This window comes from Coregonus clupeaformis, chromosome 29, assembly GCF_020615455.1.
Source record: "Coregonus clupeaformis isolate EN_2021a chromosome 29, ASM2061545v1, whole genome shotgun sequence".
Lineage (NCBI taxonomy): Eukaryota > Metazoa > Chordata > Actinopteri > Salmoniformes > Salmonidae > Coregonus > Coregonus clupeaformis.
Genome location: NC_059220.1, coordinates 38,769,725 through 38,795,916, shown reverse-complemented (window position 1 = coordinate 38,795,916; position 26,192 = coordinate 38,769,725). Strand labels below are relative to the sequence as shown.

The 26,192-nt window shown below is 45.7% G+C and overlaps 1 protein-coding gene across 2 annotated transcripts in view; it reads left to right on the top strand.

The window, feature by feature from the left end:
* Positions 1 to 26,192, top strand: part of LOC121571713 (ephrin type-A receptor 3-like) — a 687,439-nt gene that overhangs the window by 596,421 nt on the left and 64,826 nt on the right. The window contains exons 6-7 of one of the 2 annotated variants that reach the window (XM_041883353.2): positions 1,033 to 1,188; positions 5,703 to 6,038. The exons of the other annotated variant lie outside the window; for it this stretch is intronic. Coding sequence (XP_041739287.2) covers positions 1,033 to 1,188; positions 5,703 to 6,038 — 492 coding nt within the window. The remainder of the gene's footprint in view (positions 1 to 1,032; positions 1,189 to 5,702; positions 6,039 to 26,192) is intronic. 2 annotated transcript variants of the gene reach the window in all.

Below are 26,192 nucleotides of genomic sequence, written 5' to 3'. Positions count from 1 at the left end.
AGAGTTCTAGCATTCCTCTGTGGAGATGGGAGAACCTTCCAGAAGGACAACCATCTCTGCAGAACTCCACCAATCAGGCCTTTATGGTAGAGTGGCCAGACGGAAGCCACTCATCAGTAAAAGGCACATGACAGCCCGCTTGAAGTTTGCCAAAAGGCACCTAAAGACTCTCAGACCATGAGAAACAAGATTCTCTGGTCTGATGAAACCAAGATTCAACTCTTTGGCCTGAATGCCAAGCGTCACATCTGGAGGAAACCTGGCACCATCCCTACGGTGAAGCATGATGGTGGCAGCATCATGCTGTGGGGGTGTTTTTCAGCAGCAGGGACTGGGAGACTAGTCAGGATCGAGGGAAAGATGAACGGAACAAAGTGCAGAGAGATCCTTGAAGAAAACCTGCTCCAGAGCACTCAGGACCTCAGAATGGGGCGAAGGTTCACCTTCCAACAGGACAACGACCCTAAGCAAACAGCCAAGACAACGCAGGAGTGGCTTCGGGACAAGTCTCTGAATGTCCTTGAGTGGCCCAGCCAGAGCCCGTACTTGAACCCGATCGAACATCGCTGGAGAGACCTGAAAATAGCTCTCACTCCCCATCCAACCTAACAGAGCTTGAGAGGATCTGCAGAGAAGAATGAGAGAAACTCCCCAAATACAGGTGTGCCAAGCTTGTAGCGTCATACCCAAGAAGACTCGAGGCTGTAATTGCTGCCAAAGGTGCTTTAACAAAGTACTGAGTAAAGGGTCTGAATACTTATGTAAATGTGATGTTTTTGTTTTTTATTTTTATAAATTAGCAACAATTTATAAAAACCTGTTTTTGCTTTGTCATTATGGGGTATTGTGTGTAGATTGATGAGGGGGAAAAACAATGCAATACATTTTAAAATAAGGCTGTAACCTAACAACATTTGGAAAAAGTCATGGGGTCTGAATACTTTCTGAAGGCACTGTATATAACCCTATCTCTGTGTCTGTGATTCTGACATATACATTTATATAGCCATATATCCCTCTTTCTCTCCGCAGCGTGTCGACCAGGCTTCTACAAGGCATTTGCGGGGAACATCAAGTGTTCCAAGTGTCCCCCTCACAGTTTCAGCTACGGTGAGGGGGCTGCTTTCTGCCACTGTGAGAAGACTTTCTACAGAGCTGAGCGAGACCCACCCACTATGGCCTGCACACGTGAGTATCATCAATCAATTAGGCAATGTCGTAAATGTCCCAGCAGCACTCAGTACACTCAGGGAGAGTACAGTACAGGCATGTAGTGTTATATACTCAGGAACAAAGACCGAGATATACCAAAATTATTTAATATTGTAATTTTTTTTTGTAAATGGACCAAAGAGAGTAAGAGCGAGCAAGAGATGGAGAGAGAGAATGAAAAGGGGACAGGTAGAGTAGAGAAAGACAAATAGACATGTAGAGAGAGAGGAAGAGGAGGAAAGAGAGGGTAGAGAGTTGAGGAAGAGAACGGACAGATACTGACAGAGGAGGAGGAGGAGGTGGAAGAGGAGGTGCTTCCTTCATTTGTCCTGAGAAAGAAACACTAAGCAGGACTAACGAGAGAGAGAGAGTTTATTTATGGAGAGGGGCTGGCTGGAGGGGAGGACAATGAAGGGGGATAGAAAGAAGGGGTGTGAGGAAGGTGAGTAGGGGGAGCTGGAGAGGGGAAGGCAGGGGGAGGACAGGAGAGGGGGATTGGAAGTGGGGTAGGGCAGGAGAGGGCTCCAGCCTATTGTCCAGACAGACAGAGAGCTTGGCAGGACTGGAGAGTTTAAATCCCCCAGGCCTTTTAACACTGCCCCTCTGACAGCTGGCAGACTGCTCTGTACAGCACAATACCTACACACACACACACACACACACACACAGAATGCCTGCTCACATCTACTCAATGCCTGCATGCTCCTATTCTCACAATACCTCTCCCAGAATAACTTCACACACAATGGAGAAGAAGTCACCTTGATGATAAGCTGTCTGTAGTAGATAGTAGATATTTGTCAAAAAGAACAATGGCTTCAAAGTAGACATGACATTATGATAGCAAGGTTTCGTTTTTTAGCTATGTTTAAAGTGGAACTGGTAGCGTTTTAGCAACATGAAATCGTATTAAAATCTGTTCATATACACCCCCAGGAAGAACATGACACTTTTTTAAAACGTTTTCTGACAAGTGAGCACTTCACGTTTTCATAAATTCATAGAATGTTTGGGAATGATGTAGAGTAAGGTATTTGTGAAAATTCTATAGCAATATAGAGTGGGAACGCGGGCGTGGATTTGGACAATTAATAGACACTGCAGCTAATAAAACCGAATAAAAACATCTGTCTCGTCCAGGACCTGAGTCTACGCAGACCTGTGTGCCATAGCCAATCAGAGCTACAGTAGGCCTTTATGCAAATAAGCCATTTGCCACATGGGCCTGCCATCATTCACTTTGAGCTGGACCGTGTGTTTACAGGCAGGAGCAACAGCGCGACTTTAGATCATTAGAACGCATTCACCAAAAGCCACAAAATACACCTGAATGGATTTCTGCAAATATGTAAATACCACGGGACTCCTCTTACATTTGGGAACTTTACAGTCCTCACTCAGTTATGCACATCAACAACAGCAAGATCAACAGCTAATGCTAGCCAGAGTGAGATGAGCTAAAATCTAACAAGGGAACATTAGATAAACACTCTCAAACTTTTTCAGCTAGTTGGCTGTCAAAATTGCACTGATGAACAATGGTGAATAGTAGCCTGCTCGTCCCACGTTTTGACAACTGAATGGGAACTTGCCTGCCTACCCATTTGATCGATGCCAAATACATTTGATTGACAACTAAGGGTGCGTTTGTAAATTGCCTTCAATATGTCAGAGTGCTCTCTGGGTTGTTCGTAAATTCAGAGCACACTGCACTATTGACACTGGACGCTCTGGCCGAGGAGTAGGGTTGATCTGAGCATTCCTCACAATGGCAGTCAAGCACCCAAGCTAACTGTCTAAAGTTGGCTAGCTTGCTAGCTACTTCCAGATGAAAATGAGAGAACACCTCATTCTGACCATTTTATTCACCCTAACAGAGCTGGTTAGGCTGTTTACATGTTATCTAGACTGTTAGTGACTAACTGTGCTGCTGGTTACAATTCAATTGCTATTTTTGTCTGACGTTTACTGACACCGGTCAGTTCGGCGGTGTTGCGTGTTCGTAAATTCATCAGTTATCCTGCACACTTAGATGAGAGTGCTCTGAAATTGGATTGGATTGCCAGAGCGAATTTACGAATGCACAAGATATGCTAACTGGATAATAGTCATTCAAGTTCAGTATAGCTAGCTAGCTAGCAAAGCGATTCATATGTATTGCTTAGCTAACCAAATGACACCTGCATCTCTAGCTGTAGCCACCAAAAAATGATATGAGGGGAAAAAGTTGGTCACTCGCCCATTCCTCCAATGATGGACTACAAAGGGAAACCCAGCCGCGAGCTGCCCAGTAACACGAGCCTACCAGACGAGCTAAATATATTTTATGCTCACTTCGAGGCAAGCAACACTGAAGCATGCATGAGAGCACCAGCTGTTCCGGACGACTGTGTGATCATGCTCTCCTTAGCCGATGTAAACAAGACCTTTAAACAGGTCAACATTCACAAGGCCGCGGGGCCAGACGGATTACCAGGACATGTACTCAGAGCAACTGGCAAGTGTCTTCACTGACATTTTCATACTCTCCCTGACCGAGTCTGTAATACCTACATGTTTCAAGCAGACCACCATAGTCCCTGTGCCCAGGAAAGTGAAGGTAGCCAGCCTAAATTACTACCGCCCCGTAGCACTCACGTGGGTAGCCGTGAAGTGCTTTGAAAGGCTGGTCATGACTCACATCAACACCATCATCCCGGAAACCCTAGACCCACTCCAATTCGCATACTGCCCCAACAGATCCACTGATGACGCAATCTCAATCGCACTCCACAATACCCTTTTCCACCTGGACAAAAGGAACACCTATGTGAGAATGCTGTTCATTGACTACAGCTCAGCATTCAACGCCATAGTGCCCTCAAAGCTCATCACTAAGCTAAGGACCCTGGGACTAATCACCTCCCTCTGCAACTGGATCCTGGACTCCTGATGGGCATCCCCAGGTGGTAAGGGTAGGCAACAACACATCTGCCACGCTGATCCTCAACACGGGGTCCCCTCAGGGGTGCGTGCTTAGTCCCCTCCTGTACTCCTTGTTCACCCATGACTGCGTGTCCAAGCACAACTCCAACACCATCATTGTGTTTTCTGACGACACAACAGAGGTAGGCCTGATCACTGACAACGATGAGACAGCCTATAGAGAGGAGGTCAGAGACCTGGCAGTGTGGTGCCAGGAGAACAACATCTCCCTCAACATGAGCAAGGGAAAGGAGATGTTCATGGACTACAGGAAAAGGAGGGCCAAACACGCCCCCATTCACATCGACAGGGCTGTAGTGGAGTGGGTCGAGCGTTTCAAGTTCCTTTGTGTCCACATCACCAACAAACTATCATATTCCAAACACACCAATACAGTCGTGAAGAGGGCACGACAACACCTTTTCCCCCTCAGGAGACTGAAAAGATTTTGCATGGGTCCCCAAATCCTCAAAAAGTTCAACAGCTGCACCATCGAGAGCATCCTGACCGGTTGTATCACCAACTGGTATGGCAACTGCTCGGCATCCGACCGTAAGGCGCTACAGAGGGTAGTGCGTACGGCCCAGTACATCACTGGGGCCAAGTTTCCTGCCATCCAGGACCTCTATACCAGGCGGTGTCAGAGGAAGGCCCTCAAAATTGTCAAAGACTCCAGCCACCCTAGTCATAGACTGTTCTCTCTGCTACCGCACGGCAAGCGGTACCGGAGTGCCAAGTCTAGGTCCAAAAGACTTCTCAACAGCTTCTACCCCCAAGCCATAAGACTCCTGAACAGCTAATCATGGCTACCCGGACTATTTGCACTGCCCCCCCACCCCATCCTTTTTACGCTGCTGCTACTCTGTTAATTATTTATGCATAGTCACTTTAACTCTACCCACATGTACATATTACCTCAACTACCTCAAGTAGTCGGTGCCCCGCACATTGACTCTGCAACGGTACCCCCCTGTATATATAGCCTCCCTACTGTTATTTTATTTTACTTCTGCTCTTTTTTTTCTCAACACTTTTTTTGTTGTTGTTTTATTTTTACTTTTTTTTGTTAAAAATAAATGCACTGTTGGTTAAGGGCTGTAAGTAAGCATTTCACTGTGATGTCTGCACCTGTTGTATTCGGCGCATGTGACCAATAACATTTGATTTGATTTGATTTGAATTATATGAATCATGTATTGAACTGCATCCATCTATTCTGCCAACAATGTCTTACTGTACGTCATGGAATTTTGAGTCAAATAGAACCTATTTTTAAAACCTCTTATAAAGTTGGTTTTGTAGCATAAACTGGGAATGTTATATTTTTTACTGATATGATTGTCTGTTTGTTTCATATCTGCAAAGTAGTTAAAAGACTGTCAGTTCCACTTTAAATTGAATAACATTTGCCTGTTATTTTTCAAAGTGTATTATACTGTTGATTTGGACTCATACCACCAGAAACTACAGAGATGTTGAGGCAGAAACATGATCAATCAACATGAAGCTCTCTCTCGCTATTCCAGGTCCCCCCTCCCCTCCTCGTAACGTGGTCTTCAACCTGAATGACACCTGTCTACAGTTGGAGTGGTCTCCTCCCAGCGACATGGGTGGTCGCAGGGACCTGACCTATAACGTGCTATGTAAGCAATGCGGCCCGGAGCCCGACCAATGCCAGCTTTGTGGGGAAGAGCTTCGCTTTGTGCCCCACCCCCAGGGCCTGACTAACACCACGGTAATGGTGATGGACTTCTCTGCTCACGCCAACTACACCTTCGAGATCGAGTCGCTGAATGGAGTGTCTAAGATGATTAACTACCCGAGACCTGTGGCCGCCATTACTGTCTCCACCGACCAGGGCGGTGAGTACACCTATACGCTGACCTCTAACACCTGACCTCTAAACCCTAAACCCTGACCCGTGGCCGCCAATATGTGTCCACCGACCAGGGCGTTGAGTAGACCTATACGCTGACCTCTAACCACTGAACTCTAACCCCCTTAACCCTGAACCTGTCAGCCATCACTGTCTCAACTGACCAGGGCTGTGAGTACACCTATACACTGACCTCTAACACCAGACCCTGACCTCTTACCCTTAAACCCTCTAACTAGGGTGTCCAATAAAAACACATATGTTGACCAATATATGTTAATTGTGTATATAGTCCTCTAAAACCAATGGTTCAAACCTCATGCCTCTATCATAATCCATTTAAAAGTTATTGGAGTTTTTACCCTTGTAGGATGGCCAGAATTAGGGTGACTAAATCAATGGAGGCAAGAGAAAAAAACGTGTAAAAAATCTGGAAAATTGCATAGCGTCAACTAGGCTGGATTCTGTGCAGGAATTAAGGCTACTGGCTACCTAAAAGGCTCACTTTCCCCATTGAACTCATCTTTCTCTTTGAACCCGCGGGACATAAACAATATAAAGGTAAAATGGATATCGATTATGACACATAGTATTTTCATATTTTAGTGTACGCTTTTCATATTAATTCGAAACTCATTTTCTTTTTCGAAGATTTCTCACAAAAACAAGCTTATCAATGTGAAATGTCAACGGAGCACTGAGCGTATACCAAGCTTTTTATTTTCAAAGCCTTTTACATTTAATTCAGCTCGTGTCATGCTAATTTATCTTTTTGCAACCCGCGGAAACAACTTTGAAGACGAGAACCACAAAATGTAAAATCCTCAAAAGTTGTTATGAGAAACCTGCACCGCTATGTCAACAGAGCTCTGTGCTTATTATCAGATGTTTTAGGTTACGAAATCCAACTTTTAGGATATAATGTTAATGATATGTTAGAGAAAGACCCCACTGAATTATTCAGAACATAATAATATTTGTCTTGGTAAAATGTATTTTATAACATAAGTGACATTTCATCACCAAAGCGCATTTTCACCCACTCTGGCCAGAGTGGGTGGACAACCTACTCTAACCCCTAAACCCCTTAACCCTGACCCGTGGCCGCCTTACAGTCTCCACCGACCAGGGTGGTGAGTACACTCACACACATGCACACATACACTGTCGCACACACTCTCAATACTCTCAATACTGTAAGGCATTATGCTGAATATTTATTTTGGGTGATAAAATGGCTATGGTTCTCATCTGTAATTAGCAAACTGTGTATTTTTTTTTTCTCTCTCTCTCTCTACCTGTGTGTTCTTGAGGGTGTGTGAATGTGTCTGCTAGATGTAATCTATTATTCTATTACACACAGGACACAGTGGCGTCCACAGACAGACAGTCCTGCAGGTCATTCTGGGTAATATCCCCTCTCTGTCATTTCATTACCAGACACAGGCAAGCTGGCTTTTATGTGACAAGCAGATTACTGTAGCAGGCTGGCTAGGTGCAGAGGCACGGTTACCTCTAGTATAGCTTTCATCTTCAGACATCAATCTCATCTCACTTTTACATTGCAGCTAGGGCCTGGAGTTTTCTTCTGGGTTTTTTGCATCATTTGTGTAAACACACTCTCTTTCTCCTACTCTTAGTCTTCCTTCTCTCTGACACACAGTGTGTCCCTCTCATGCGCTCTGTTTTCTATTTCTCTCTCTCTCCCGCTCTCACACACATCCACCCATAGTGTGTGGAGATTTCTAAGGGATTACCAGTGGGGTACCTTGGCCCTGAGTAAATCCCATCACATTTGGAGAAGAAGAGAAGAGTCTGGGGAAATGATGTGGATTAACAGGCTGCTACCAGGAGCATGGCTCTGCCCCTGTCTGTCTGATTTACTGTCTCTATTAGGACACAGAGGATCGCTACAGCTCACACTGACACACACAGACCCACACACACACACACAACAGATACACGCCATAAGAAATTGAGAACTGGAGAACATGACAGGTCTTTTATACCGTGGAGAATCCTGAAAGTATCACACAGTGAACACGTCAATACTTTTTATTATGCTTTTATTTGACATCAAACGTCCATTCAGTGGTGTAAAGTACTTAAGTAAAAATACTTTAAAGTAGTACTTAAGTAGTTTTTTGGGGTATCTGTACTGTACTATTTATATTTTTGCCAACTTTTACTTTTACTGGACTACATTCCTAAGAATGCATTTTCCCTGACACCCAAAAGTACACGTTACATTTTGACAGGAAAATGGTCCAATTCACGCACTTATCAAGAGAACATTCCTGCTCATCCCTACTGCCTCTGATTTGGCGGACTCACTAAACACAAATACTTCATTTGTAAATTATGTCTGAGTGTTGGAGTGTGCCCCTGACTATCCGAAAATTTAAAAAACAAGAAAATGGTGCCGTCTGGTTTGCTTAATATAATATACATTTACGTTTGATACTTAATTATATTTAAAATCAAATTCTTTCAGACTTTTACTCAAGTAGTATTTTACTGGGTGACTTTCACTTTTACTTGAGTCATTTTCTGTTAAGGTATCTTGACTTTTACTCAAGTATGACAATTGGGTACTTTTCCCACCACTGCTTCCATCGGAGACATGCAGCTTTGCCTCTGTGTTTTGGCAATGTGGTGATGTATTTTGAAGGAGAGATGTCTGGTTTTGATGGGACTACCTCTCTGCAATACTGGTTGGAGACAGGGAGACTCAAAACCAGAAAAGCACACACACATGCACGCACACATACACACACACAGTTCCTCACACCCAGTGAGCTAATGAACAGGAGTTGCTATGAACAGTTAACCTCGCGTGTCCTCCCTGAGCCCAGGCAGTATGGTTGCCCTGCCCCACCAGGTATCCCAGAGGGCTGTACATCAGGGAGGTGCGAGCCCCCCACCAGGTGACTGGGTCATGCCTGGCGGAACACAGGACACCGCTGGGAGGAAGGGGCGGGGCCAGCTGTCAGTCGTCACGGCAGTAGAGTGTGATTGACGCGTCGGGGGAGTCGCGGTGGAGAGGAAGTGGAAAGTTAATTGAATGTTGGGAGAAGTGAAGTGAGAGACTAAACCCAAGAGAGAGAGAGAGAGAAAGACGGAGGGATGATATAAACGTCTGGAGAAGTGAGAGAGAGAGAGGGAGAGACAGATTGAAGGACAGGGAGAGAGAGGGCAAAAGGGAGTAGACAGGAAATGAAAGAGTGTGTGGGCGAGGTAAAGGAGGGTGGAGAGGGGAAGACAGAGAGGTAGATAGTGAGGAGGAGAGAGAGGAAGACTTGGGAAAGGAGGAGACAGATGGAGGAGTGGAGAGAGGGCTAGAGGAAGGAGGAGCAGGAGGAGATGGCCTAGAAACAGGGGAGTTTCTTTAATCAGGGGAAGCAGCTGGCTAATTGTGTGTTTCACCAAAGCAATCAGGTAGGGAGAAAGGGGAGAGAGGGAGAGAGGGGAGGGAAGGAGGGAGGGAGGGAGAGAGGGAGAGAAAGAGAGAAAGAGAGGATGCTCCTCTCCAGTAGGAATATATTAGTAGCTCCATGCTGAAGGAACTTCACTTTAATCATGTCCTCTCCCAGTTAAAGAGGAGATAAAGTGTTGTGTGCATGTTAATATCAAACATGCTACATGGTAACCTTTCAGTAGTTGCTAGAGGACTGCTCATTCACTGATAATGACTCTCCCTCTGGCTCAGGCTAGTTGTCTGTGTCTTTACAATATATTAGACTTATCTTCTCTCCTCCCTTTCCTCTCATCTCCTCCCCTTCCTCTCCTCTCCTCTCCTTCCTCTCCTCTCTCTCCTCTCCTCCCTTACCTCTCCTCCCTTTCCTCTCTTCCCTTTCTTCTCCTCCCCTTCCTCTATCTCTTTCCTCTCCTCACTCTCCTCTCCTCCCTTTCCTGTCCTCCCTTTCCTCTCCTCTCCTCTCCTTCCCTTCCTCTCCTCTCCGCTCCCCCTTCTCCTCTCCTCCCTTTCCTCTCCTCCCTTTCCCCCCCCTCTCTTCTCCTCCCCTTCTTCTCCTCCCTTTCCTCTCCTCCCCTTCCTCTCCTTCCTCTCCTCCCTTTCCTCTCCTCCCTTTCCTCTCCTCCCCTTCCTCTCCTCCCTCTCCTCCCTTTCCTCTCATCCCTCTCCTCCCTTTCCTTTTCTCTCCTCCCCTTCCTCTCCTCTCATCTCCTTCCTCTCCTCTCCTCCCTTTCCTCTCCTCCCTTTCCTCTCCTCCCCTTCCTCTCCTCTCATTCCTCTCCTCCCTCTCCTCCCTTTCCTCTCCTCCCCTTCCTCTCATCTCCTTCCTCTCCTCCCTCTCCTCTCCTCCCTCGCCTTCCTCTCCTCCCTCTCCTCTCCTCCCTTTCCTCTCCTCCCTCTCCTCTCCTCCCTTTCCTCTCCTCCCTTTCCTATCCTCCCTCTCCTCCCCTTCCTCTCCTCTCCTTCCTCTCCTCCCTCTCCTCTCCTCCCTCTCCTCCCTTTCCTTTCCTCTCATCTCCTCCCCTTCCTCTCCTCTCCTCTCCTCCCCTTCCTCTCCTCTCCTCCCTTTCCTCTCCTCCCTTTCCTCTCCTCCCCTTCCTCTCCTCTCCTTCCTCTCCTCCCTCTCCTCTCCTCCCTTTCCTCTCCTCCCCTTCCTCCCCTTCCTCTCGTTCCTCTCCTCCCTCTCCTCTCCTCCCTTTCCTCTCCTCCCTTTCCTCTCCTCCCCTTTCTCTCTTCTCCTCCCCTTCTTCTCCTCTCTTTCCTCTCCTCCCCTTCCTCTCCTCTCCTCTCCTTCCTCTCCTCCCTCTCCTCTCCTCCCTTTCCTCTCCTCCCCTTCCTCTCCTCCCTCTCCTCTCATCCCTTTCCTCTCCTCCCTCTCCTCCCTTTCCTCTCCTCCCCTTCCTCTCCTCCCCTTCCTCTCCTCTCCTCCCCTTCCTCTCCTCCCCTTCTCTCCTCCCCTTCCTCTCCTCCCCTTCCTCTCCACTCCTCCCCTTCCTCTCCTCCCCTTCCTCTCCTCTCCTCTCCTCTCCTCTCCTCCCCTTCCTCTCCTCCCCTTCCTCTCCACTCCTCCCCTTCCTTCCCTCCCTCTCTCTCCTCCCTCTCCTCCCCTTCTCTCCTCGTCTCTCCTGTAGTAGTCCAATCTCTAATAGCTATGGCAGGTGCATGTATTAGGCCGTATATGCCGTACCTGGCACATGTTGAGTGTTTAATAAAGGTGAGGGATGTGTTTGTTAATGGTGTGTACTGTGTGACCGCAGGTAGTGTAATGTGCTGTAGGGCAGGAGTTTGGCCTTGCTGGAGGGAGAGTGGTAGTAAATACAGGCCACCTCAGTGCTCTGTTATTAGCCTGTGATTTATACTGCTGTGGCTTAGAGAGCGCCCTTGGCACCACCACCCCACCACAACCATGTAACCACCTCTATTACAGGTGTGTGTGTGTGTATGTGTGTGTGTGTGTGCGCGTGCCTGGCTCTGTGCTAGTGGGACAAGGCTCACAGGGATGTCGGTACGACCTTTCACAACCAGGGTCATCTTCATCATCACTGACCCACACACACACTTGTCTTCTTTATAGCCCCTATACAGGGAGATACGGAGCGACAATAGGATCGTATACATTCATTCGACAGCTCGCTCTTTTCTGTACTGATTTATCAGAGTATTTATCCTAGTAATGCCTATGTTTTCTCTCTCTCTCTCTCTCTCTCCTTCTGCTTTCTCTCTCTCTCCTTCTGCTTTCTCTCGCTCTCCTGCTTTCTCTCTCTCCTGCTTTCTCTCTCTCCTGCGTTCTCTCTCTCTCCTGCTTTCTCTCTCTCTCCTTCTGCTTTCTCTCTCTCTCTCCTTCTGCTTTCTCTCTCTCTCTCTCCATCTGCTTTCTCTCTCTCTATCCTTCTGCTTTCTCTCTCCCCCTCCTTCTGCTTTCTCTCTCTCCTGCTTTCTCTCTCTTTCTCCTTCTGCTTTCTCTCTCTCTCTCCTTCTGCTTTCTCTCTCTCTCTCCTTCTGCTTTCTCTCTCTCTCTCTCCTTCTGCTTTCTCTCTCTCTCTCCTGCTTTCTCTCTCTCTCCTTCTGCTTTCTCTCTCTTTCTCTCTCTCTCCTTCTGCTTTCTCTCTCTCTCGCTCTCTCCTTCTGCTTTCTCTCCCTCTCTCAGGACATATCCACGTTTTAATGGTGTGTGTTTGTCATAGTAGATAGTGTCAGTGCATGTCATTATATTTTAGATCAATATCCTCCCAGTGTAGATTTATAAGGGCTGTTTTTCACCAGATGAAGAAAGACCAATGACATACTGTATCATACAGTTAAAATACATTTATTGTTTGGCCTTTTGTGTGCTTTTCCTTTACCCCTTGTTTTGATTGAATTTATTTTTTTGCTTTCAACAAGCTATGTTTATCAGTCTTTGTTCCAATGAAATAGAACTCACCACATTGTTAGTCCTGTGGCTATAAAAAGATAGGGACTGTTGTATTAATTTAGCACTGTGCAGTCAAAAATCCTCTTGCAGTTAACGTCTCCAACTTAATGAGAATGCAGAACTCTTATAATTGATTACTGAATAGTAAAGTTTTAAAACTCAGAACATACAACATGCACGCATAAACACAATACCAACACACACCATTTAACACTCAAGACCTACAGCTCAGATCCATTGCTCGACTGGATGAAAAAACCTTCTGCCTCTTATACTAGCACCTCACCTAGCAGAACTTTTATCCACATCCTTGACGTATCAATGCTGCTTGTGAGTGTGATATAGTCAATGGTACTGTACTGTATAGTGAATATTGCTGGGACGCTATGATCAGAACAGTCTGTGTTGTAATGTTCTGTATTGCCGGTAATGTGTTAGAGTGGGTCTGTATGTCTATAATAACGTGTTCTCAGATGGGGCTTCATCATGGTGTGTGTCTTGGTCTGGGCAGACAGAAATAACCACTGTCTCTTTCTCTCTCTCGGTGTCTCTCTCTCTGCTCCCAGGCAACACGGGTAATTATCTCACACACACCCCTAACCTCTCTCTCCCTACCTCTCTCTCTCTCTCTAACTACCTCTGTCTCTCTCTCTCCCTACCGTTGTCTCTCTCTCTCTCCCTACCTCTGTCTCTCTCTCTCTCCTTCTCTCTCTCCCTCTCTCCCTCCCTCTCTCTCTCCCTACCTTTGTCTCTCTCTCTCTCCCTACCTCTGTCTCTCTCTCTCCCTCTCTCTCTCTCTCAATTTCAATTCAATTCAATTCAATTTGCTTTATTGGCATGACGTAACAATGTACATATTGCCAAAGCTTGTTTACAATGTAAAAAGAGAATCAAAATTGTCAACGGGACAACAGTAACAACAATAACCAAGGGTCAAAATAACCATACATTCAACAATAACAATAAATATACAGTAAAGGACATGTGCAGGTTGATTGGTCTGTCAGACACTGTCCCTCAACTTATGGCAGGCAGCAATGTAGTGCGCTGCCAACCCACAGCTCTCTGCGTCCTCCCCCAACAGGACGGGTAGCCTATCCTCATCAGAGAGGTCTTTGAAACCTTGAATAAGAGTTTCAAATTTGGGGAAATGACACTCTCTAATTGTTTTATATTTTTGACATTTTGTCAGGAAATGCAGCTCCGTCTCAGGTTCTGCTATTGTGCAGTGGTTGCACAGCCTTTCCTCTACAGGGAGCCAGGTTTTCCTGTGTCTACCCTTCTCAATGGCAAGGCTGTGCTCACTGAGCCTGTACTTTGTCAAGGTTTTTCTAAAGTTTTGATCAGTAACCATGGTCAAATATTTAGCCACGGTGTACTGTCGATTTAGGGCCAGATAGTACTGCATTTTGCTCTGTGCTTGTGCTTGTGTTTCCCAATAAGCAATATAGTTTTGTTTTGACTGTGTTGTAATTTGGTTTATCCTGATTGATTGGATGTTCTGGTCCTGAGGCTTCAGTGTGTTAGTAGAACAGGTTTGTGAACTCAGCCCCAGGACCAGCTGGATGAGGGGACTCTTTTCTTTGTTCAGCTCTTGGTATTGCAGGGCTTGGTAATGATATGAGAGGGGGGTCACTGTATTTTAGATGTTTCCAAAACTTAATTGCTCTTTTTTGAGTTTTTATTATTAGTGGATATTTGCCTAATTCTGCCCTGCATGCATTGTTTGTAGCTTTCCTCTGGACATGTAGGAGAATCTTACAGAACTCTGCGTGCAGGGTTTCAATGGGATGTTTGTCCCATTTGATGAAATCTTGTTTTGCAAGTGGGCCCCACACCTCGCTGCCATAAAGTGCAATTGGTTCAATGACATATTCAATTAGTTTTAGCCAAATTTTAATAGGTATTTCAATTTGAATTTGCTTTTTAATTGCGTAGAATGCCCTGCGTGCTTTCTCTCTCAGTTCATTCACTGCTTCATTAAGGTGTCCAGTTGAGCTTATTTTTAAACCTAAGTAATTGTAGTGTGTGCAGTGCTCTATATATTTTGTACCAATTGAGAACTTTGGTCTAATTCCCTGAGATCTGGATCTTCTCTGGAAAATCATTATTTTAGTCTTTTTGGGGTTTACTGCCAGGGCCCAGGTCTGGCAGTACTGCTCTAGCAGGTCCAGGCTCTGCTGTAGGCCATGTGCTGTGGGTGACAGCAGGCATAGGTCATCGGCGAAGAGTAGGCATTTAACCTCTGAATTATGGAGACTAACACCAGGGGCTGAGGATTTTTCTAGAATAGTGGCCAATTCGTTGATGTAAATATTGAAGAGTGCTGGGCTCAGATTACAACCCTGACGAAGGCCCCGCCCCTGGTTAAAGAATTCTGTTCTTTTCTTGCCAATTTTAATGCTGCACGTATTGCCAGTATACATTGATTTAATTATGTCATATGTTTTACCCCCTACACCACTTTCAATAACTTTGTAGAACAGTCCTGTGTGCCAAATAGAATCAAATGCTTTTTGGAAGTCGATAAAGCAAGCGTATATTTTGGTATTATTTTGGTGGACATGTTTATCTATCAGGGTGTGTAGGGTGTAAATATGATCGGTCGTGCGATGTTTTGGTATAAATCCAATTTGGCTTTTACTCAAGACATTGTGCTTATTAAGGAAGTTTAGAACTCTTACATTTATAATACTACAGAAAACCTTCCCCAGGTTACTGTTCACACAAATGCCTCTGTAATTGTTAGGGTCAAATTTGTCTCCGTTTTTTAAAGATTGGGGTTATGAGTCCTTGATTCCAGATGTCAGGGAAATAACCTACACTCAGGATCAAATTAAACAGTTTTAATATAGCCAATTGAAATTTTGCACTAGTGAGTTTGAGCATCTCATTTAGGATGCCATCAGGTCCGCATGTCTTTTTAAATTTGAGAGCCTGAAGTTTCTTATAGAGCTCCTGGTCAGTAATTGGGGAGTCCAGTGGATTTTGATTGTCCTTTATAGCTCTTTCTAATCCGTTCAACTTCTCATGAATTTGGCGTTGTTCTGCGTTTGTGTCAATTTGAATGGTGTTGTAGAGTGTTTTAAAATGGGTTGTCCAAATGTCACCATTTTGTATCGCTAATTCCTCTTGTTTAGATTTTTTAATTTTTTTCCAATTTTGCCAGAAGTTGTTTGTGTTTATGGACTCCTCAATTAGCGTCAGCTGCTTTCTGTTGTACTGTGCTTTTTTGGTTCTGAGTGTACGTTTATAGAGTTTTAAAGTCTCACAGTAATGAAGGCGTAATTCACCATTATTTGGGTCTCTGTGCTTTTGGTTGGATAGTGTTCTAAGTTTTTTCCTTATAATTTTACAATCTGCATCAAACCAGTTGTCATCTGTGATCTTTTTTGTTTTGTTTTTTATCAATTTCAATTGTGCTTCTTTTGCCGTTTGCCTGAATATATAGTTGATGTTTTGTACTGCTAGATTGATGCCTTCTTTATTGTGAGTGAATGTGGTATCCAGAAAGTTATCTAAGAGTGTTTGGATATTTTGGTTCCAGGTTGCTTTCTGGTATTCTTCTGTGCTGTTTTGGGCCCATCTGTATGAATGTCTGATGTTGTACAGCTTACTGGGCTGTGAATGTGTGGTTGTTTCCATGTCTGTTCTTTTGAGGAACAATGTAATTTGGCTGTGATCAGACAGAGGTGTTAGTGGCTTGACAGTGAATGAGCTGAGAGAGAAGGGGTCAATGTCTGTGATCATATAGTCTACTGTACTGTGGCCAAGAGGTGAGCAGTAGGTGAATCTCCCCAAAGAGTCCCCCCGTAACCTACCATTGACAAAGTACAGACCCAAGCTTCTACAGAGCTGCAACAGATCCCTTCCGTTTTTGTTGACGGTGCTGTCACTGTTGTTTCTATTGGGGAGATTAAGACAGTTAGAAACATTATGGCCTGTAATAAAGCTGTCCCCTCGTGTGCTCGTTAGATCAGGTAGTGTTCCTGTGCGCGCATTTGTGTCCCCCACAGATGAGCACATTTCCCTGGGCCTGGAAATGGCACGTCTCTTCCTCAAGGGTGGGAAAGATCTCCTCTGAGTAATATGGGGATTCTGAGGGGGGGATATAAATTGCGCAAAGGAACACATCTTTTTCTGTCAGTACAAGTTCTTTTTTCAGTTTTAACCAAATGTGATATTTGCCAATTTTGAGGGGATCAATTAGATGTTGTAGGTCGGATTTGTACCAAATGATCAGTCCTCCAGAGTCTCTGCCTCTATTGACAGAGCTGTGTTTTTGTGACGGCACAATTACCTCTCTGTAACCTGTGGGACAGTGAGTGACAATGTCAGCCTTACACCATGTCTCCTGCAGAATGATGACGTCAACATCTTTAAGATTTTTGTTGAACTCCAGTGCTAAACTCTTCAGTCCAAAGGTTGATGAGTTTAGGCCCTGAATGTTCCACATGCTAACTGACAGCGATTTCATGTTCCAAAAGAAAGAATAGCAGTCAGAAATACAGTAACTAACTATTAAGTTGTTAAGAGCGAGATAAACAGGATAACAGCCAACATTTTTTCTGTTATATATATAAACATTCCTATTCATTGAACAAGTACATTTTAGTACAATAGGTGTGTGTGTGTGTGTGTGTGTGTGTGTGTGTGTGTGTGTGTGTGTGTATGCGTCCGTGTGTGTTTAGTGCAGTTTAGTGCAGATGTATTGGAGGAGCTGTTTAATCTCACTCAATCCCACAGGGTTCTCCTGTCCTCTGACGACCTCTGCGTAGCTGCGCTGGTCCTGCTGTTGGGCCCTGTGGGGTGGAGGGGGGGCCAGGTCTGGGCCGTGGGGCTTCCTCTCTGGTCTGGTAGGGGTGGTGGTCTGGTGCGGGGTAGTAGGCTGGGCCCGGTCCGGTCTGGCTAAGCCGATGGAAGTGGTGATGGTCTGGTGGTGGGTGGGGCCTGTGGGGTGCGCTGGGTCTGGTGTGGCGTTGAAGGGGCCTGGGGCTCCTTGTTGGTGCAGTGGTCTGGTAGGGGGTCTCTGGGTGGTCCTCTGTCCAGTGCGGCATGGGGTGTTTGTCTACCAAGTGCCACGTCCTTTAGAGACTTGACAAACATCCCTACTGTCTGCTTCCTCAGGTGGGAGTAGTCGTGCAGATGCTCTGGGGTGATTGTTGTGTGGTGAGCAACGTGTACGTTTGGGAGTAGGCCACACCCTCTGGTGATGTCAGCGTTGATTTTCTGAATGGTACGGTGATGGAAGTCTTTGCGGGGCAGCAGAGTGGAGATGGTGATGTGGGAGTTGGGGAACCGCTCAGAGGCCCTCTCTGCTACTCTGTTGACCAGCCTGCCTACTCTCTCCTGCTCCTCTCGTAGGTTGTTGGTGCCGGTGTGAATAATAATGTGGCCTGGTGTGCCAAAGTCAGGCTGGGACAGGATGTGGAGTGCATCCTGTGTTTTTTGGGCACCATATTTTGCGCACCTTGTGTTGGGGGAAGAGTTTATCTTCTTGGATGAATTTCCCATTTGAGTCAATGAGGATGGCCACCTCAGTGGGTTTTACCAGATTAGTGTGTTTACGGTCTGGGGCTGGAGTACACAGGGCCTGTGTACATGGAGGGGGTGTGTGGGGGGTGTGTCAGGGGGCCAGAGAGCTTCTCTCTGTCGTAGGTGTCTCCATGTGAGCCTCCTTGTTGACTGGGTGTGTGGGTAAAGTGTTGTCGGTATGGGGGGGGTTGTGGGTAAAGGTGGGTCGGTGGGGGTGTTAGGGGGTGGTGAGGGGCTGCAGCTTCTCTCTAGGAGTCTCTACAGTCTGTTCTCTGTGTTGCAGCACCCTCTTGATGCCAGACAACTCCTTTGCCATCTCCTCCTTTACCTGCACCAGCTCTCTCCTCATGGTGGCCTTTACCTCCTCCAGCGCTGTGGTAAGACTCTCTCTCAGCTCCTGGACAGAGTTCTTCAGCTGGGTCCTGCACTGGTTGATCTGGTCCTGTAGAAGCTCTGTGTCTGGACTGGTGGTGGTGTAGCTGGGGAGCTGCTCCTTCAGCTCAGTAACCCATACCTCTATCACTGCCAGCCTGTCTCTCAACAGGCTGATGGTAGTGGGGTCTTGGCTCTGGTGGTTGTAGGAAGGCAGGGGGAGGATGGTCCTGCTGTTGGGGTGCCTGAGGTGAGGGGAGAGGTCGGGGTGCTGTCCTTTTCTTTTTGTTTTCCGCTATCTTCGTTAGGGTGGGAAGTCCTGCACAACAGAGCTGAGTGCAGCCTCACTGCCCTGGACCATGACAGTGCCGTTCTGATACATATTTACTGTCAGAAACCTGTTTTCCTGGTCCTTATCGCTGTCCTCAAAAATGTGGATTTGCCTTCTCTTGCAGATGCCTTTCTTCGTGGTATAGCTGAAATGCCTGGTTACAGCTGTATGCCAGGCAGTAGTGTGTTCTGTGTAAAATAACAGGTTTGTAACAGTCCTGTTTTGTGAGCAGTCGGCAAACAAAGTTTCTGGGTTCTCCCTCAGAATTCTGTGTTTAAAATTGATTCTTCCTTTCTCTGATTTGATTTCTGCTGGGTATTCAAAAAAAACGGGGAAAGTCTCTCAGTTTCTGTCGCTGCTAACGCTGCTAGCGCTGCCTCAGTGGCCATGTTGCTATGGTTACCACCAGTAAACAGTTAGAGCTAGACGTTAAGCTAACTGACCGATTTGAATTTGGCTAGCTACCACGATGAAGATTGGTCTTTTAACTCACTCTCTGTCAATTTTTTCCTCCTTTGTTGATCTTCAGTTGTACAATTTGATTACCTATACATTTTTTGCTAATTGAATCGTGTCAATCTCGCTCTTAACAAACAAAAAGTTATAACAAGTCAGGAGCTGTTCCTCTGCATGACTTCTCTCTCTCTCTCTCTCTCTCTCTCTCTCTCTCTCTCTCTCTCTCTCTCTCTCTCTCTCTCTCTCTCTCTCTCTCTCTCTCTCTCTCTCTCTCTCTCTCTCTCTCCCTACCTCTGTCTCTCTCTCTCTCCCTACCTCTGTCTCTCTCTCTCCCTCTCTCTCTCCCTACCTCTGTCTCTCTCTCTCCCTCTCTCTCTCTCCCTCTCTCTCTCCCTACCTTTGTCTCTCTCTCCCTACCTATGTCTCTCTCTCTCTCCCTCTCTCTCTCCCTACCTCTGTCTCTCTCTCTCTCTCTCTCTCTCTCTCTCTCTCCCTCTCTCTCCCTCTCTCTCTCCCTACCTCTGTCTCTCTCTCTCCCTCTCTCTCTCCCTACCTTTGTCTCTCTCTCCCTACCTATGTCACTCTCTCTCTCCCTCTCTCTCTCCCTACCTCTGTCTCTCTCTCTCTCTCTCTCTCTCTCTCTCTCTCTCTCTCTCTCTCTCTCTCTCTCTCTCTCTCTCTCTCTCTCTCTCCCTCTCTCTCTCCCTCTCTCTCTCTCTCTCTCTCTCTCTTTCTCCCTCTCTCTCTCATCTCTGCCCTACCACCAGCTGCACCCATAATAACAGTAGCAGCTGGAGAGGAGAGGAAGAGGAGAGAGAAGGGAGAGGGGGAGCAGAGAGGAGAGGGGGAGATGAAAGGGAGAAATAGAAAGATTATAATATTTTTTACCAATCTCTTTCCATTCTCTTGCTCAGTCTTATAACTTGTTTGGTTTTAGAATTCCATTTGGTGTATTTACTCCTAGCTGTCCCTCAGAGCTATGTAGATATAGAGGTCAAATTGAGAATTCATCTGTTTCCTCTCTATTTACTGTCCATTTATAAGTATACTGAGCCACTGTCTCTGTCTTAGTCTTTTATTCTCAGTCCATGTGAGAAACTCTAAGGACTACACACACTGTTCTGTATGTAGGACGGAAATTATTTGGACACACTGCATCGAACACACAATTACACCACAGCTGTGAAGAGAAAGTACTATGTTCTTTGAGATTTTGATTTTTTTTAAATGTAAGGTCAGGGATAGAGGTGAAGTTAGGGTTTGGGTTAGTGGATACAATCACATTTGTGGCCAGACATGGGTGAATGGTCCCATTATAAACCAACCAGTATCTCTCTTTCTCTGTTACAGAAATCCTAACTCTCACACCCCCAGCCATAGTAAAGTCCTGTACCTCATTGACTTCTGATCATTCTACAACAGATCAGTGACTGACATGTTGTCCATTAGTGATGATAAAAGGTAGATGTATCAGCCTGTCTGTCTGTCTGCAGGTGTGTGGAGATCCTCTGACTTCACCATGTGTGTGTCCTGTAACTGCTCTCTGACCTCTCCATCCCAACCCTCAGATCCCTTCAGAGAGAACAAAGCCCTACACTGGGGTTGTATGCACAAGTGTGTATAGAGTTGATCTGACTGAGAGGGGTCAGGGGTTAAAGGTCAGGGGACGGTGTGCCTCTCTGACCCCTGTAGCTAGTCTCATCCCAGGGCCTAGAGGAGAGAGGAGAGGATGGAGCAGGGCAACTTTGAAGCCTCTACTCTGTAGTCTAGTAGATGTGTGATGTGACTGGCTGGGCTGGCCTCTCTCTGTTCTGTTCCTCCACAATGTAATTACAACACTGAGCTTTGAAGTAGAACACTGAGAGGACCAGAGGAGAGGGGGAGAGAGAGGGGAAGGGGGGAGAGGGAGAAGTGGGGGAGAGAGAGAAGTGTGGGGGGGGGGGAGTGGGGGAGAGAGAGAGAGAGAGAGAGAATGGGGGAGTGAGGCTGTGGCTGGTAGGAGAGAGGCACAACAGTCCAGTTGGTGTCTCAACCACTTTGAGGTAACAATAGGAGACTCTCCAAACTACGCTTTGTGCTCATATGTCACTTTTGTGCTTCACGCTCATATGTCGTGCATATTTTTTGTCACATTTTTATTTAGGTAATTTAAGCCGTAATCTGCTTCTTTTAAAGAAAAAAGGTACATTTCTATTATCTATTCACAACTCTTGTTTTTTTAACATTTGGTCTGCTACCTTTATGTACCTGTAGCCTCCCTTGATGTTTGCAGTTTTCTACTAACAGACAGCCCACTCCACCTTCTAACCATGCCTTGACTTTGAAAGCTGATATTCAAATAGCAGAGGGAAAGGTGTGTTTGGCTGGGTGAGATGACAGGGGCTTCTTTCACAAAGTGTGCATAATGTCGTTTGCTCCAGTGTGAATGCTGGCTTTTAATAGAGTGAGAGATCCAAGGAGAACTCAAGGTTATAGCACAGAGCTCTAGCAGAGATCTGGTTAACTGTCCTCAATGTCACATCCGCTGTGTGTGTATGTGTGTGTGTTGCGCACGGGTGAACCGGTCTTCTTTAGGAGAAGCTGTCTAAGGTAGAACACCCACAACATTTTAATGAACAGCGCCACGCTCTTTCCTTCTCCCGAGGAGGTTATCTGTAACAGAGGGTTCCCCTTCCCAAGTTCAGGATGTGTTTTGAAACCCAGATGCGATGAAGTCAGAGTTCCTGAACCCGGGCAGAATGTAATTGGGAATCTAAACTGCTGTGCTTTCCCAAAAAGGTCTGCTGAGAGATGCTGCAAGCTGATGAGAGCAGGATTCACACCCAGAAAATAGGCTAGCTTTCAAACATTCATTTATTGATGTAACTTAGATAACTTCTCAAGCCCTTGCAGTGCAGTATGTGAACTAGAGTACCCCTCCTAGCGGTGATCATCCATTACACTAACTCTGTATTTGAAGATATTAGAATGACTATGTGGCTGTCGCAGTGTATGTCGTTTGTGTATTGCGAGGAGAACGCAGTCAAAATGCTGTGTGTGCACCATTGCACAAAAACACATACTGAACCCACTAACACAGCGGTTTCCATACTAGGGGTCGCTACCCCATGTGGGGTCGCCTGATATGAAAATGGGGTCGCGGGAGATTTTCCAAAATTCTGAATTTAATAATTGTATATATATATATTATATCTTCTTTGTATCCCAAAATCATTGTAATGTGGTTAACCTTAATCTAAAATAAAATGATTGAAATCTAAAAGATAAGATTCAACGCTACGCTATGAAACCATACACTATTGCAGAGACTTTGATATTACCGGCTGCAATTGGTGAAACAATGTGTGGGGAGGCAGAGGCACAGAAACTCACTTTGTCAGATAACACTGTTAAACGAAGAATTGATCCTATTGCTAGCAATCAAGAGGAAACTCTGACTGAACGACACAAAAATTCCCCAGCTTATGCTCTCCGAATTGGCGTTAGCTGTGAGGGCCGTGATGCCCACGCATTGACCTTTGTTCGCTATACATGTTGGGGGATGCTATTCACGAGGACATATTGTTCTCTCACGATTCCCGAGCGTGAACGGGCACAGGGGATGTTCATTGTGCTGTGTGGCTATATTGACAAAAAACTGATTCCATGGGATCAAATGGTGGGCTTTTGTACAAATGTTTTTCCTTGCGAACTGAATGCCAGCATGCAGGGGAAATACAAAAACATTCTACAGATGAGTGACCGAATCAGTGGATTCAGAGGAAATTATTATTATGGGAGACAGAGTCTTTCAAAAGCAAACCATGCCCCCTTACCTCGGGTGTGCATGTTTCTAACAGAAAACAGCATCAGTAAGTCTCCCACACGAGTGATGACTGCTCACCTCCAAAGCTTGGAAGAGCACTTTGGGACCTCTCCGACTTCCGACTTCAGTACGTTCAAGACAACTGGGAACTTGGGGAAAAATGTGTTTGAACGGTCACCAAACTCGGAATTCCAACTCGGGAACTCGGGCCTCTTTCTAGAGCTCCACCTTTCCGACCTGAAGATTTTATTCTGAGTTCCCAGTTGTCTTGAAAGCACCATAAAACTCATGGTACCCTTCGCCAGCTCATATCTGTGTGAAGCTGGATTCAGTGCTCTTGTCTGCATTAAAACCAAATATAGATCCATGTTGGATGTGACAGCAGAGATGCGGTGCGCACTGTCGACCACGCCCCCTGACTTTGAGAAGCTCCGACGCGACATGCATCAAGTACATCCATCTCATTAGTGGTGGTGAGGTAAGATACATTATGGCAGACTCATTTTCAATTGGCTGTCATAGCCCCACATTAAAAGTATGTCATGGTGAGTTGAGAAGATATTCAGAAATACTGTTAGAATGTTTTTCAATTGACTGCCATAGCCCCAAATAAACATTGGCTGTTAATTATTCTGAACAAAAATATAAAAGTAACATGCAACAATTTAAAAGATTTTACAGAGTTACAGTTCATAAAAGGAAATCAGTCAATTGAAATAAATTCATTAGGCCCTAATCTATGGATTTCACATGACTCGGAATACAGATATGCATCTGTTGGTCAGAGATATCTTTTTTTTAAAGGTAGGGGTGTGGATCAGAATACCAGTCAGTATCTGGTGTGACCATTTGCCTCATGCAGAGCGACACATGAGTTGATCAGGCTGTTGATTGTGGCCTATGGAATGTTGTACCACTCCTCTTCAATAGCTGTGTGAAGTTGCTGGATATTGGCGGGAACTGGAACACGCTGTCGTACACGTCGATCCAGAGCATTCCAAACATGCTCAATGGGTGACATGTCTTGTGATTATGCAGGTCATGGAAGAACTGGGACATTTTCAAGAATTGTGTACAAATCGTTGTGACATGGGGCCGTGCATTATCATGCTGAAACATGAGTTGATGGTGGCGGATGAATGGCACGACAATGGGCCTCAGGATCTCGTCACGGTATCTCTGTGCATTCAAATTACCATCGATCAAATGCAGTTGTGTTCATTGTCCATAGCTTATGCCTGCCCATACCATAACCGCACCGCCACCATGGAGCACTCTGTTCACAACGTTGACATCAGGAATCTGCTCGCCCACACGACGCCATACACGTAGTCTGCGGTTGTGAGGCCGTTTGGATGTAATCCGAAATTCTCTAAAACAACGTTGGAGGCGGCTTATGGTAGAGAAATAAACATTACATTCTCTTGCAAAAACTCTGGTGGACATTCCTGCAGTCAGCATGCCAATTGCACACTCCTTCAAAACTTGAGATATCTGTGGCATTGTGTTGTGTGACAAACTGCACATTTTAGAGTGGCCTTTTATTGTCCCCAGCACAAGGTGCACCTGTGTAATGATCATGCTGTTTAATCAGCGGCTTGATATGCCACACCTGTCAGGTGGATGGATTATCTTGGCAAAGGAGATATGCTCACTAACAAGGATGTAAACAAGAGAGAAATAATATTTTTGTGCGTATGGACAATTTCTGGGATATTTTATTTCAGCTCATGAAGCACTTTACATGTTGCATTTATATTTTGGTTCAGTGTATATACTTTTTTCACATGGTTGGGTTCACGAGAATTTTCAGATATCAAAATGGGGTCGTGTGCCAAAAAGGTTTGGGAACCCCTGCACTAACACAACACACACATACAAACACACAGTGAAACGCTGTCTATGTGTTACCTCGCACCTGTAATGAAGTGATTATGCAGACTAAGAGAAAACAGTGCTGTAGTCACACACACACACAGTCACAGACACACACACACAGTCACAGTCACAGACACACACACAGTGCTGTGTAATGATGGTAGCTCTATCACAGTGCTGATGACTGACCTAAATGAGTTGGTACGTCACTGATAATTACCCTGGAAGGCCTCTGCTATAGAAACCCCTAAACAGATCAGGGGCAGAGAAATAGGAAATAGTAGACAGTCATATGAAACTGCAAGGTCACTCTACATTCTGCAGGATGAGAGATGAACGTGTGAAAGACAGATGAGGAGAAGACCTGAATTCAATAGCACATCTGGGGTTCTGTGGTTCTGTATGAAACAGAATCAGGTATACAGAGATCTGGGTGGAAGGACATCTCAGTAATAGAAAACTACTGGAGTGAAGCCATATAAGAGAACTGGCCTCAGACCAGGGTCATAGCATTGAGACGAACCAACCCCAAGGCCTAACAGACGCAGGGAAACACACACACACACACACACAGGGAAAGAGTCTCCTTGGGGTCTGCGTAGGAGTAGTAGTATGAGGTCGAGGGAATCAGAATGACATTGAAACTGTGTAAAGAGTCCACTCAGGACTACTGAAGGACACAGCTGAAGGAATGGGAGGAGGCTGGAGGATATAAAGACAGGTGGAAGAGAGGAAATAGGGAGAGAGTAGGACGAAAAAGATGGGAGTATAGAAGGACATGAAAGTAGAGGGGGAGGATGGAACGAAAGAGAGGGAGATGAGAAGAGAGAGGACAGTGAGAGGAGAGAGAGGAGGAAAGTAGTAGTTTATAAACACAAACATTACTGAGGCGTGTTTGGTTGAATTCAGCCCTGCATCCAAACAACCTTTATATTGGCTTTAAGTTTCTGAACAAATTCTCCCCCTCCCCCGGCAGTGTGTATGTGTGTGTGTGTGTGTGTTTCCAGAGTGGAGCATTAGGCTTTATGCATTATTGATGTTCACACTATTAACACATTAGAGAGGCAGTAGATCTCTGAGACACACACACACACACACACACACACACACACACACTGATCTGCGTGTAGATGTCAGATTCAGACCCAGGACAGAGGAGTGTCGTTAGTGCTGTATTGACTGTCTGCTGTCTGAATGAACCACAATGCCGCTCACGCACAAAACACATCTATCAACCTGTGTGTGTGTGTGTGTGTGTCTGGCTCAAGCGCTCACGTAGAAAGCCCATCTATCAGGCTGTCCACCGCTCGCTCCCTCGCCTGCGTTATGGCCCTGACCTTTTTACCATCAGTCTCTCTGTCTGGGTATAGGCGG